This window comes from Rhipicephalus microplus, chromosome 2 (genome assembly GCF_043290135.1).
Source record: "Rhipicephalus microplus isolate Deutch F79 chromosome 2, USDA_Rmic, whole genome shotgun sequence".
Classification (NCBI taxonomy): domain Eukaryota; kingdom Metazoa; phylum Arthropoda; class Arachnida; order Ixodida; family Ixodidae; genus Rhipicephalus; species Rhipicephalus microplus.
Window position 1 is genome coordinate 157,601,619 of NC_134701.1, and position 13,118 is coordinate 157,614,736.

A 13,118-nucleotide genomic window follows, 5' to 3' on the forward strand; every position below is an offset into this window, starting at 1 on the left:
GGAGAGACCACGTCAGATACGCTCTTTGCCTTCGCTTAATTGTCCGTGCACTGATGTAGTAGACATGATGCTAATCGAAGGAAGGGTCCAAACGAAGCCTTCAGCTCTTCAAAACTGGAGCACTGAAACGGCGTCGGGGCATATCTCCAAGACACGGCTGAACTGCCGCTGACCTGGAGGCTACGCTGCTTCTCTGCAGCTGATATCGGTCGACCGAAAGGTAAACGCGAACACACCCCTTTTGGTGCAATGTGGGTCATGCGCCGTATAGCCTCTAACATTCATATAATAGCGCTGTATTAGTCGCCACCGCATCCTGTGTTCGAGAAGAAGGACATCTAGGAATTATCCTGACAAGAAAGGTTGGTACGGTAAAGTTTAGAAGTTGAGCCAATGCCAACGTTTACTCAAATGGCGCGACACTGATAGACTAGCCAACTTTTTAAAATTTTCTTCAGCCATATTTTGTCAAAATGAGTGATTTGAATAGTACTTCAACACTTAAAAACAAGTACTTTCAAACACAGAGTGAACACAGCAGTCCAAGAAACCACTCCAGACTGGCGTAGATGGGCGTCTCTGATTAAGACAGCTTATCATTGTCGATACATTTTGATACCGGGCCACTTTGAGCATCATCGAATATATCGTTTGACAATATTTTGCAAGCCACGACGGTGTGCACTACACAGTTATTACCTATGAATGCTACATTGCGTTCTCCCTACGAATTTCCGAGACTGTAAAAGCTGCTTTGAAATCCTATCTTACGAATGAACTTAAATACGATTTCATTACAGTTCTGTGTATTAGGTCGAGTCCTAAATTTTCAGTTTCTTGTAGCCGCTTGCACTCCTTTTCTTCTATACGTTGTCAGTTATGTGTTTTTTTAGTATTAAGTTTTTAAGGCATAATGCATTATTGTGCCACACTGCTGTCCAGTCCTAGCTATTCACACTTCGATAAATGCGAGCATGCTAATTAAGAAATTAAGAAACGTCTGCTCCGTTTATGTTGTAATTGCTGCGGCAAGTGTCAGTCATATTTAATATTTACAGTATATCCCCCGTGAATTTGCGGGTATGTTTACCTTTCCTCAGTACGTTAAAACAAGTTACTTGGCACAAAATAAACTACAGTAGAAATAATTCAACGACGATTTTCACATTGAATACGACTATAAATGCTGTTCATGAAGTTTCGACAAAGCACTTGCGAATGCTAATATCCGAGTCAACAAAAATTTAAAAACACGATGTCTGGTGCTTTTACATATAACACTTCCTTACTTACTTTTCTCCCACTATTTTTCTCTTGTCAAGTTGCCTCTGCTTTTCTTTCACAGATGTGCGCACTGCAAAACATTACTCTGCGATTCGTAGGCCTAACAGTGAGTATTATGGCCATGGTACTTTATTTCGCAGTTCATTTTTACCGATTATGAGGCTGCTCTCTGGCAGAGTCCCGACAAGTGTGCTCGTCCTACGAGAAGAGACATGCTCTGCTGACGTTACCACGATGATTCAAGCGATTCCGAATTGAATCTGCCATTGTTTTGCACCGCATATTTTATAAAGAATGAAATTTCAGCAACCAGATTGTAGTTTCCAAAAAAAAAATTGGCAGCAAAGAAAAGATAGAAGCTTTTGATAAACAAATCCGCAATCGAAACGCCGAGCCGCCCCGCCGCGGTGGTCTAGTGGCTAAGGTTCTCGGCTACTGACCCGCAGGTCGCGGGTTCAAATCCCGGCTGCGGCGGCTGCATTTCCGATGGAGGTGGAAATGTTGTAGGCCCGTGTGCTCAGATTTGGGTGCACGTTAAAAAACCCCAGGTGGTCGGAATTTCCGGAGCCCTCCACTACGGCGTCTCTCATTATCATATGGTGGGTTTGGGACGTTAAACCCCACATATCAATCAATCAATCCGAGCCGAGATTTTGACAAACGGGCATTCTCTGTTTGTACTATAGCTAGAAACTCAAGTTATCAGTTCTTTTTTTTTCCCACAAATATGCATTAAAAAACACTGCTCATCGATTATTTTCGAGATGCGACCCATGCTGGGAGTGTCGGTGGTCAACGGCACAGTCATCTTCGATGGTCTAGCCTGGTACATCATCCAATGTCTGCAGCAGTCACTGCGATTCAAGTAAGCATCCGCAATCCGTACTAGAGCAATCATCAGTAAGCCCGATTTTGCGCCGTGATGAGCAACAATTATTCTAATTTTCTTGTCTTCTTCTTGCTATCGCCTTGGACATGTACTAAATGGTGTACAAAACGGTGCCTTTTCATATCGTGAAAGAGGAAAAATAGAAAAAATAAGGATAAGAAATCAACGATGCATGCAAACAAAATTTCCGACCCGTAAGAGAGCCAACTACTAATAAATAAAACATCTGTTGAAAAATCAGTGCCAACAACTATTTGAACCGATAGTTAAAAAAAAGGAGGCGATTGTAAAAACATTATATGAAATATATGGGCTCTACAAAAATTAGTATTGATAAATATCACATAAAATGGTCTAGGTATTATTACGCCACTGTTCTAGGTAGCAATTAATGCAGAATTTGAGGGTTTTTAGAAGACGAATACTTCGCGGAGTTCTCTTAGCCTTCACTGATTCCTTGACATGATTTGAACCCTATCAATTTATTTTTCTGGCTTTCAACTTACCTCATTTCCCCCCTCTTATTTCTTACAATTTAGAATAATACACCAGAAAGCCGTGTCCAAATTAACATAGATGCTTTCCTCATGTCCTCCGCCAAGTTTTTTGCTTGATGGTACGAGTGAGGAACGTTTTTTTCTTTATTATCAAACAGCAGGTGCATATGTAATAGTTGGTAAAGCATTCATTTAGAGTAGATAGGTCAATACCAAAGAATAATAAGGTACATAAATTGTGTGCTTTATATCAGGAACATGAATTCCTAAAGGGCCACTCACCAGGCTCCCAAAATACAAAAAAAAAAACAAAACAAAAACAGCGCAATATTCTTTCCTGATATATCTCGTCCTTCTTGGCGCACTACTGTGACGTAGACAGTAGTTACTGTGACGTATACAGCGTACATGCTCTCGATTCGTCGATATACGCGATATATCAGACGTGATTTTTTTCCTGCCCTGCTTTTCCATGCAGCCGCCCGTCCGTTCTATTTTGTCTCGCATGAATATCGTGCACATTCAACCGATAAGGCTTCGTTTTTGTGTTTACAACTGCGCAAGCGGCGATAACAGCGTGCGGCCGAGAAGCGCGAAATCCTGATAAGCTCTAGCGCTTAGTGCTGATATTGTTTACGTGCATTCTAGAACTAAGGGGCGAGGAGGATGTATAGTGTGTGTGAAGGAGAGGAGAAAATCAGCCTCTCGGCTTTAAACATGGGGTGGCGAGTGGCCCTTTAAGAAGTCTTGAACGTGAAAACTGGTATGTGAATATAAGTCTGGTTACCCTGTCTTGATTATGCAAAACAAATATGTCGAAGAGAAACATGAACGTTCACGCTACTTCAAGCGGACACTTATTCAAAATATCTTATCCGTGAAACTTAATCGTTGTTCAGATATATGCACTGTAGCATGTGAACCATCTCGACAGAGTTGAGCTCGAAAAATAAAGGCAGGCTAACATCAACACTTGTCACTAATGTTATTTTGCGCATGAACAAGAATGCTTGTGATGATTTCGGCATCGCAGATGTCGAAGCGAATTCGCCACTTCCTTCGGTTCGCGATGCGCTATTCCCAACGTGTGACAGTACGAATGACTTATTGGCGCAGCCAAGAACTAGACCAAGTGACCGCAGACAAAGGTGAACAGAAGGTCACCTTTTTCTGCGGTTATACCCTTGACACACGGACGCCCTAAAGTCCGTTAGACAAAGGGACATCTTCCGGAAAGGCGTTTGGGCGCAGTGACCCATGACAAAGAAGTACGTAACTCCTTTCCGGCAAAGATTTTTTTTTCGGTAAAGCAGATCCTGCATCTACTTTTCGGCCCGCAAAAGCGTACCGTCAAACGCCCGCATAACGTCAGTATAGCACCGCGTTGGCAGCGGCCGTTGCTGTGTCTGGGGCCTGCGTCATTGGCGCAACTCCTTTTTATAAATGGTCCCTTTTGGGGACGAATGGGGTTTACTTCAGAGTACTTTACTTCTTCCCGTGTGTCACGAGTATTACTTCGCCTAGTTCCTGACGGCGTGAGTAAGCCACGCCTTCACACCAACCATCCCCCACAGCAGCTTTACTTACATGACAGGACGCAACTGCAAACGACGGACGAACAGATCTGGTCCAGTCGACGTGCCACCGGAGAGTGGGGGGGTCCACTCGGTATGTTGGAACGAAACGTGAGTATAGATCAGCTTACACATATTCTTCTTAACCCGAAAGGAACACTGTACGGCTTCAGCAGATCACCTCAACAAATGTTGAGCGTGCACGATGATCTTACGGCAGCGGCAGGTCGTATTTGCCTTCCATGTTATACTAAACGACACCACATCGGCAGCGAATTGCACATCAAGCCATTTGGCCCGCCGTCACTGAAACGTCGAGATCAACGATGACGAGATCTTCAATTGCGTATTCTCTGGACCATAGGTCGGCACTTTGAAAGACTACTCACTCATACTCACTCACCGCAATTTTTTCAGCCTTCACCCTCACTCACGTTCATACTCACGTCTACTCCCACTCATAGGCCCTCACTCACGTTCATACTCACGCCTACTCACACTCACAAGCTCTCACTCATTCCTACTCACACTGATGAATACTCACTCACGTTCATACTCACGGATACTCACACTGATGAGTACTCACTCACGTTCAAATTCACGTGTACTCACACTCATGAGTACTCACTCACGTTCATGCTCACTCATACTCACACTCAAAGTACTCACTCACGTTCATACTCACTCATACTAACACTCAAAGTACTCACTCACGTTCATACTCACTCATACTCACACTCACAATACTCGCTAACGTTCATACTCAATTCTACTCACGCTCAGAATACTCACTCACATTCATACTCACTTATACTCACACTCAGAGTAGTCACTCACGTTCATGCTCACTCCTATTCAAACTCAGAATACTCATTCACGTTCATACTCACTCCTACTCACACTCATGAGCACCCACTCACGTTCATACTCACTTCTACTCACACTGAAAGTACTCATTCACGTCCATACTCACTCTTACTCATACTCATGAGTACTCACTCACGTTCTACTCACTCCTACTCATACTCATCAGTAATCACTCATACTCATACTCACCACGTTCAAATGAGTATGAATGAGTGTGAGTGAGTGTACTCATGAGTGAGTATGCCGAGCTATGCTCTGGACAGACCAGAAGAAACACGGGCAAGTTCTTCCCAAACATCACCAAACTGACCATCATCTTCAGCAGCACCATAGTACACTTCGGCATCGGGATGCGACATGTCCGATACATTCAATGTACAGTTGGTCGTTTAGATTGATAGGTACTAAAGATTGGGCAAGCTGCTGCATCATAATCTCCTCTTACCGAGCCGCTCAATTTAAGCCCAAAGGAAACAGACAATAGCAAAGAAGGAAATGACAGGCGATAGGATAAACACAAAACTCTGCTATCGTCTTTCTTTTTCAGGCTCAAGCTGAGCTTCTCCATAGAAAATCATTAAATAAATGTAATTTCACATGACTATTGCTAAGACAACTTCTCGTATTTGATATAAACATAAGTCATTGTACCCGGCTTCGTTTAAAAGGGTCCGGCTATTAATGATTCCGTCGTGGGCCACCCAAGCTAAATGTTGTTGCTCGCAGGAGTCTGACATCACGGCACATCCGGTGATACCAACGGCTGACCGCATCACGGTGGGCACACCGCTGCCATCCTACGTCTACTCCAACCCGCGGTACTTCGCCGGCACGCCGAATGCCTACATGACCAGCGTGTTCGGATACCTGATGAGCTTCGACTGGGAGGTGAGTGTGCGCTGCACGTATGTACATACCACTGCCGCGTATTGCCTACGCGTGCACCACGTTTTGCTCGGCTGACTTGGGCAGCGATACGTTGAGGCGATGAGCAAGCACATAAGAAGTGACAGTATTTAACACGCTCTATGGGCGCTGCCAGATAACTCTGATAAGGATGTTCATTACATGTAATACATATACGTTACAATCATACAGAAGTCAGTATAGACAAGGACAAGCCAGCAAATCACGAAGTAAATTACTCAATTGAATAAAGAAGCAAAGAAAATCAATGTGACTGAAATCGCAAATAGCTGCAGGTGGAAAATTGACGCACGGCTTCGTCTCTACTCTTTAGTTTTATTAATCATTTTTTAAATTGTTATAGTAAAAATACCCCATGTTTTCTTTTGTGCGCATTGCCTAATGACTTAGTAATTATTGTGATTAACATAAATGAAGCTAACATGTTCTCTTTTTTCTCTATCATAACGTAGCGAGAATGTTCACTCCGACAGTAGTGACGCCTTCAGGCAGCATACATGGTCGCATTGATCAGTCATGACAGAAGGGATGTTCCAAATCTTGCTTGACCCATTCATCTTCATTAATGGTGGTGTCAGATAACACTATACGGCAGTCCATTCCAGCAAACTTATAGCTTACGCCAAAAAAAGAGATTGAGAAAACAGCGGCGCGGCAGATCAGGGCATCGCACGAAGACGCATTGCGAAGACGCGGATTCGTCTTCCACACGCGAACTTTGATGTTCAGCGAAATAACCTGTAAATTTTACAGATTGATTCATGAACAGTACTAAGTAATCAGAAATGGAAGCGGATGATGAAACAACTAGTCAACTCTGGGAGCCGAACTCATAACATCCACTTACGAGAGGAATCGCATTACCGGTTGTGCCATCGAGGTAGACTCTGGAGTTTTGCAAGACCCATAGCGCCAGCGGTCGAAGCAGTATGAGGTAGCGCAAAGTCAGACTCCCTTGCAGAGTTTGCTGTGGAATTAGGTGCAACAAGCAAGTGAAAAAAAAATTCTTGAGCTTATTATTGCGCCTGTTTGCGCATTCAGCGCTCATTTGGAGAGCTATGAATTTCCCTCAGCTAGTCGGACGCCCACCGAACCGCCAAGAAGTGCATGTCGGATCACTCGGTGGAATGACGGTGAAAACAAAAGCAGACGCGACATAACCACGAGCTACGCAGAAACGCCGCAATCGACGTTACTGTTGCGTTGTGAATTGCCGCGGACGTAAAGTACTGAATGACCTTCAGTTTTAGTGATCCAATATAAAACGGTCATTCGATGCCGAAAGCCGAGAGTGCTGAATGCAGGCCAGTGTGAACGTGTTGTGTAAGCGAAGCGCTTGCGTTCTCCTCAGCCAGTCGCATTTGTATAGCTCTGACGAACAAAAAAAAAAAAAAACCCCGAATACCTTAACTGTGAAGCCCAGCAGAACTGACCACGCTGGGCGCCGTTTAAGAGCCGCTAGAGGCAGACTGAACATGCGTGATAAACATCACGCACACCACGACCTTACTTATTCGTAATTGGTCGTGACCACGCATCACGGCGCACGTCAGCTTTGAAAGCTCAATGTTTTAAGCTCAATTTGAAAGCGAATCGGAACACTTGTGCCAAACAAGTAAATAGCAAAATGTTCTTTGTGGTCCCACTCAGATCTGTTTTACCCGTGACCTCCGCGGTTGCAGGAGCTAATCTCGGAGGCCATGACATTACCTTTGGTTTCGCGCAGTGCCATTTGCAGGAATATGCAAACAGATGGCCACCATCATCAAAGCATGCGAGGATGCCTAACGAAATAGTCAAACGCACTGGAAGCGAGATATGAAAGAAGAATTCAACTGTAAAGGTGATGATTACCGGGGTTTTTCATCTCTTATCAGCTTTGGTGCACTGATCGGAAGATACATAGCTAACTAAAGTGATCGAGTAAGTACTTCACCGTTTCGGCATTATGTATATACCGAAATCTAGCACATTCAAGTGCTATACAGAACGGACGTCAGACGGCTTGCCTCGAGCCCAATGTCATGTGACGCTAGCTCCTGCGTGCGAGTTGCGGCGTGCCGACATAAATGAAACTTGAAGCAAATATGATTACTATACCAACACTTAAAAAAAAGCCTACCATAGAGGAATGGAGGCCCCTATCGCTAACATAATGCATGGGTAAGCTTTTCGAACGGGTTGTGCAAACAAGGTTACAAAACTACATTGAAGAAGAAAACCTCTTCTCTGCCACAATGCTGGGTTTCCGTGTCAACCTGTCCACGCCAGACGCCTTCCTCATTATACAGGATAATGGGCTCGAGAAATTTGCTAAAAGCCGTGCATGCATAATCCTAGCACTAAGATTTAAAAGGAGCTTTCGACAACATCTCTCACATGACGCCATCATCTCGGAACTGAATAAAATTGGATTCGGCGACAGTACTATAAACTATATAGAAAATTTATCATAAGGTACTCTGAATGGTGTGCACGATACCTCATAATTATTTTTAAGAATTCACGACTGTGGGCGGGTTCTGCAAATTTGAAAGGTCGTCGATGTTGTTCCTGAATTCAAATTGGGTAAGAAAGAGGTCATTCCTAAGTATAGATTAATTTCATTATTATCTAACGTGCTGCAAGCTACGAGCACATCATTCACAAGCAGATTATTCAAGACTTAACTGACAATAATGTACTTCTGCAGCCGCAGCTTGGTTTCTGCACAGGTTTTGCCACTGTCACACAGTTGATCAAATTTACACATTACATCGCCTCATCACTTAACAACCATGAACAGATCGACGCCACCTTTATTGATTAGTGTAAAACTTTTGACAAGGTATGCCACAAAAAGCTTGTGTTCAATTTTCGCAACATTCTTATAGACCCCCATGCTCAAAAATTACTTGACTGAATTGCGGATGATTTGCACCTAAGGAGTCAGTTTTTTTTTGCTACAAAGACGAACAGTCATTATTAGCTCATTATTCCTCAGGTGTTCTACAAGGCCCTATTTCGGAGCCCCTTCTATTGAAACTATACATGAATAATGCCTTTCAGGTTGTCACTAACACTCCAGTTAAAGTTCGTCTATACGCCAATGAATCTGTTTTGTATTCTGATGTGCATAACACCACTGACCAAGTTTTGTTAAATGATGCGTTTTTTTTTGCGACAGGAGTAGAACATGGCAAATAAGGCTCAATTCTCACAAAGCCATGTAAATGAATTTCACTAATAAAAATCAACCTTTGCAATACAGGTAAGACATTACCGATTGGATCATACACTTGGAAACGTCCAGGAATTTAAATATATTGGTGTTGTATTCTCCCCAAACTTAAAGTAGCGCAAACACACTGACTTTATTTCTGCGAAATCGCTTAAAAAATCAGGCTACTTAGAAGGAATGCTATAAAGGGTACGACAAAAAATGCAAGCGCACAGCCTTCACACACTGGTCACTGGCACAGTCACTGGTCAGTCCTCTTCAATATGCATAAGGTGTATGGTGGTCACATCACCCCGCCTCGTTGGCCTAGTGGCAAAGGTACTCGGCTGCTGACTCGCTAGTCGTAGGATTGAAACCCGACTGTGGCGGCTGCATTTTCGATGGAGGTGAAAATGCTGTAGGGCCGTGTGCTCAGATTTGGGTGCACGTTAAAGAACCCCAGGTGGTTGGAATTTGCGGAGCCCTCCACTACGGCGTCTCTCATAATCCTATGGTGGTTTTGGAACGTTAAACCCTACATGTCAATTATAGTGGCCACATCTTGCATATGACATATATAAACTTTAGTTAATCCTGCAAAAAGCAATCAGATTCATTTTTAACCATTGCGATCGTAATTTCTGCCCTTCAGAGCACTATACCACGCTTTTTCGCTAAACCGTTCAGAACACAGACGTATGTGGGATCAAATTATGTTACAGAACACCGCGCACAAATCTTTCCGCATAGCCACACCCATTACGTTCCCCAGTCATACTAACCATGTGACCCGCCGATACAACCCGTTGAACCTTGTGCCAATAAAATGGTTTATTGATTGTTAATACTCCTTTTACTTGTGCACACTTGACACTTGGAATAATCTGGACATTTCTTCGAGACGACTACCGCATGCGGTTTGTTAAACAAGTGTTCAATTACGCTATTTGTTGTTTTCTTTTTTGTTATTTTTTGTTCGTTTACTGTTAACACTCCTGCAATGTATGAAGCATTAGATAGCAGTATCTGAAAATAAAAAAAGAGTCCTTCCTCACCGGAAGGAAGGCTATAAGATGAAAATTGGCCAAGTCCAATCCCAAACATTTTAAATGCCCAGAAAAGACAACCTCCCTCCCTCTTCCTCTCAAGAAGCAATCATTTCCCCCTTGATCTTTAATATTGCGAAGCGAAGACTGGCGCCCGTACTCTGGAGAAGGACCCGCGAGTGGCGTAAACTTTATACGCAGAACACATTACTCTTTGGGTCAGTCGAGGATCTTTGGCAGCGAAAGAGGAAACTCTACAGGAAGCCGCCAAAGCTGTAGAAAAGTTTGTTAGGGCCAGTGGGCTTCACTGCGTCCCGGAGAAATCAGAAATCATTCGAATACATGGCAAAAAATATAAAAGTAATGGCAGTGCGGAAATTCAAACGGAAGGAAATAACATTCGGGAGGTTAACATAGCAAGAATGCTGGGATTCTGTATTCAAAGCGATGGTAGAGCAAGCCGCACCACCGCTACATTGAAAACCACAACAAACTTAGATTGCAAGGATGTTCTAAAGGATAACATTGCACCGGAAAGGTATGATGGAAAAAGGCGCGTTACGACTGGTACATGCGCTAGTAATGAGCAGGATAACATGCGGCCTACACACGCTAAACAAAAGCCAAGAAGATCAGGTCGGCTCCATCATACGCAGTGCTTATAAGGTGGCCTTGAGACTGCCTGTAAACACGCCAGCTAGCAAATTACTTGAGCTTGGCGTGCACAATACTTAAACCGAGGTAAAGGCGGCAGGTCTCATCTTCCAAAGAAACAAGCAAAACGCGGTCTGGCAGAGAGTTCCTGACACGGTTATAGGTATACCGCCATTCCCCCAACACTTAGACGAGGAATTTATAGGCGTGCAAAAAACCATCAGTCGCATGATTTTGGTTGCGTAGCAACAGCAGTTGACTGGGGTTTGAAGACGGTTACGCCTCTCTTTGCCCTTCCTCAATTGCCAAGGCGGAGTATTTAACCATGCCAAGGTGGAGCTTAATCATTAGAGAGCAAGGACATAGAGCAGAAAAGCCATCAGTTATATTATCAGGCTCACAAGAAGCTTGCTGACTTTACATGAACGGCCGCTTACCTACAAAAATAAACTGATTGGACCTAACTTAACCAAGAGACACCGGCTAACTTGTTGGCGCGCACCCGCTGGCCTGGAAGGGAATGAGAGAACGAATGCTTTAGCTTGACATTTGACAAACTGAGTGACGCGTCAGCCTCCCGCAATCAAATCGCATTTAATGGCCCCACAAGACATTCTTGCTTACCAGTGGATCACACGACAAAAGTATAGTGCCCCCCCAGAAATCCCTTGATGGCGAAGACACTACAGATCCCCGCAAAGTGCAGACGGGAGTCTTTTCAAGTTTATCGCTGCTAAGCAAAATATATCTAACGTTGTACTGTCACGCTTGTACGTGTTGCGGTGGTTTGAAAATATTATATCACACCTTTTGGGAGTGTGACCAAAAGCCAGATAATTTGAAATTTCTTTTTAGGCAATGCCATTGTAGGAAGTTCGAACCAGCGAAAGGTGCAACTTGCCAGCTCGGAGCCAGAGATTCAAGCAGTATTTCTGAGTTAAATCAGGCGAGCGGCTCAAGCTAAAGGGGCTCTAGACTTGAGGCCCCTACTAACATGCTCCTGAGTACCACTTTTTTGCCCTTTCTCTCATAATAAAGTTTTGCTTTTCTTCTTTTGCGTCATACCCGCAGTTCGCTTTGATGGCCTCCCTATTTTCGCGGAAGTGTGGATCGGTGGAAGAAGCTTTCCTGGTCCTTAAATTTCAGGAAACTGCGTGCGACACCAACAGAAAAAGGGTTTTTTATTGAGGCACATCGGCTTGCGGAAGGCTCTCTCTTCATTTTTTTACTACCCAGTCAATGCCAGAGCTGCCTTAAGAGTGCTGGCAGCGGTGTTTTTCGCAGTACCGGATGGGCAGAGTCTGACGACTATGAGACTGTGTACTGTCGTGTATTTTCTTGAGAATTTATGTGTGTGTGTGTGCAACATTTACGTCTTAGAGGGATCGACAGTCCTTCATTACGACTTTCTAGGGCTTAAACTATCAGTAACAAAGACAGAGTCCTTCGAACAGCTCGCCTTTCTTTTCATTGTAGTTGTCAATGACACCCTGTGATTTGCACAACACAAACGAAAAGTGCAATGATGTGATCACGCCATCTCATACTACTTGTGTCACTCACGACTTATCCGAACCCTCGCTTTTCTCCCCCATCTCTGCATTACATCGAAAAATAATGAGACCACTAAACTGTTGTCCGCAGATATGGTTGGGATTGCTGCTGTTCTGACCTGTTCACCACTAAACTGTTGTCCGCAGGTATGGTTGGGATTGCTACTGTGCTGGCCTCTGGTGAGTGCCTTCATCTTCTGATTGAAGCGGTGCGGTCTCCAGTGCGGTTCAAGGACACCATCACAAACAACCTCTTCGACATGCTAGGCATCATGATGTTCGAAGGCGAGCACTATCGCATAGCGCAATTATTCTATACATAGTGCGGCCTCTGTTTTCAATTCAGGAACTATATGATTAGAAACCTTCGTTGTGCATGTCTTCTACTGTGCCGTATTAGGGCGTGCGCCAAGCCGGCTCTGACAGAGCTCGTGGAACTCTTTCAATTGCCGAGTGATCCGATACACAGATGCCAAATAATCTAAAGAAACTGCTTGAACTTTTTTGAGTGGCGGCCACGTTTCTTGGTCAGGATGGTGAAAGCGCACCCCCAGCGGACGTCCACAAAAGCCGCGTTTAGATAGCATGTGACCTTTTCTATCTGAACCGACAGCTGCGCCAGCAATTG

At 44.0% G+C, this 13,118-nt stretch overlaps 1 protein-coding gene across 1 annotated transcript in view; it reads left to right on the top strand.

The window, feature by feature from the left end:
- Window positions 1-2,048: 2,048 nt before the first annotated feature.
- LOC142792289 (putative glutamate receptor) overlaps window positions 2,049-13,118 on the top strand; it is a 28,057-nt gene continuing 16,987 nt past the window's right edge. Inside the window, exons 1-5 of the mRNA XM_075885611.1 lie at window positions 2,049-2,149; window positions 4,265-4,355; window positions 5,838-5,999; window positions 8,576-8,606; window positions 12,638-12,775. Of these exons, the coding sequence (XP_075741726.1) occupies window positions 2,049-2,149; window positions 4,265-4,355; window positions 5,838-5,999; window positions 8,576-8,606; window positions 12,638-12,775 (523 nt within the window). The remainder of the gene's footprint in view (window positions 2,150-4,264; window positions 4,356-5,837; window positions 6,000-8,575; window positions 8,607-12,637; window positions 12,776-13,118) is intronic.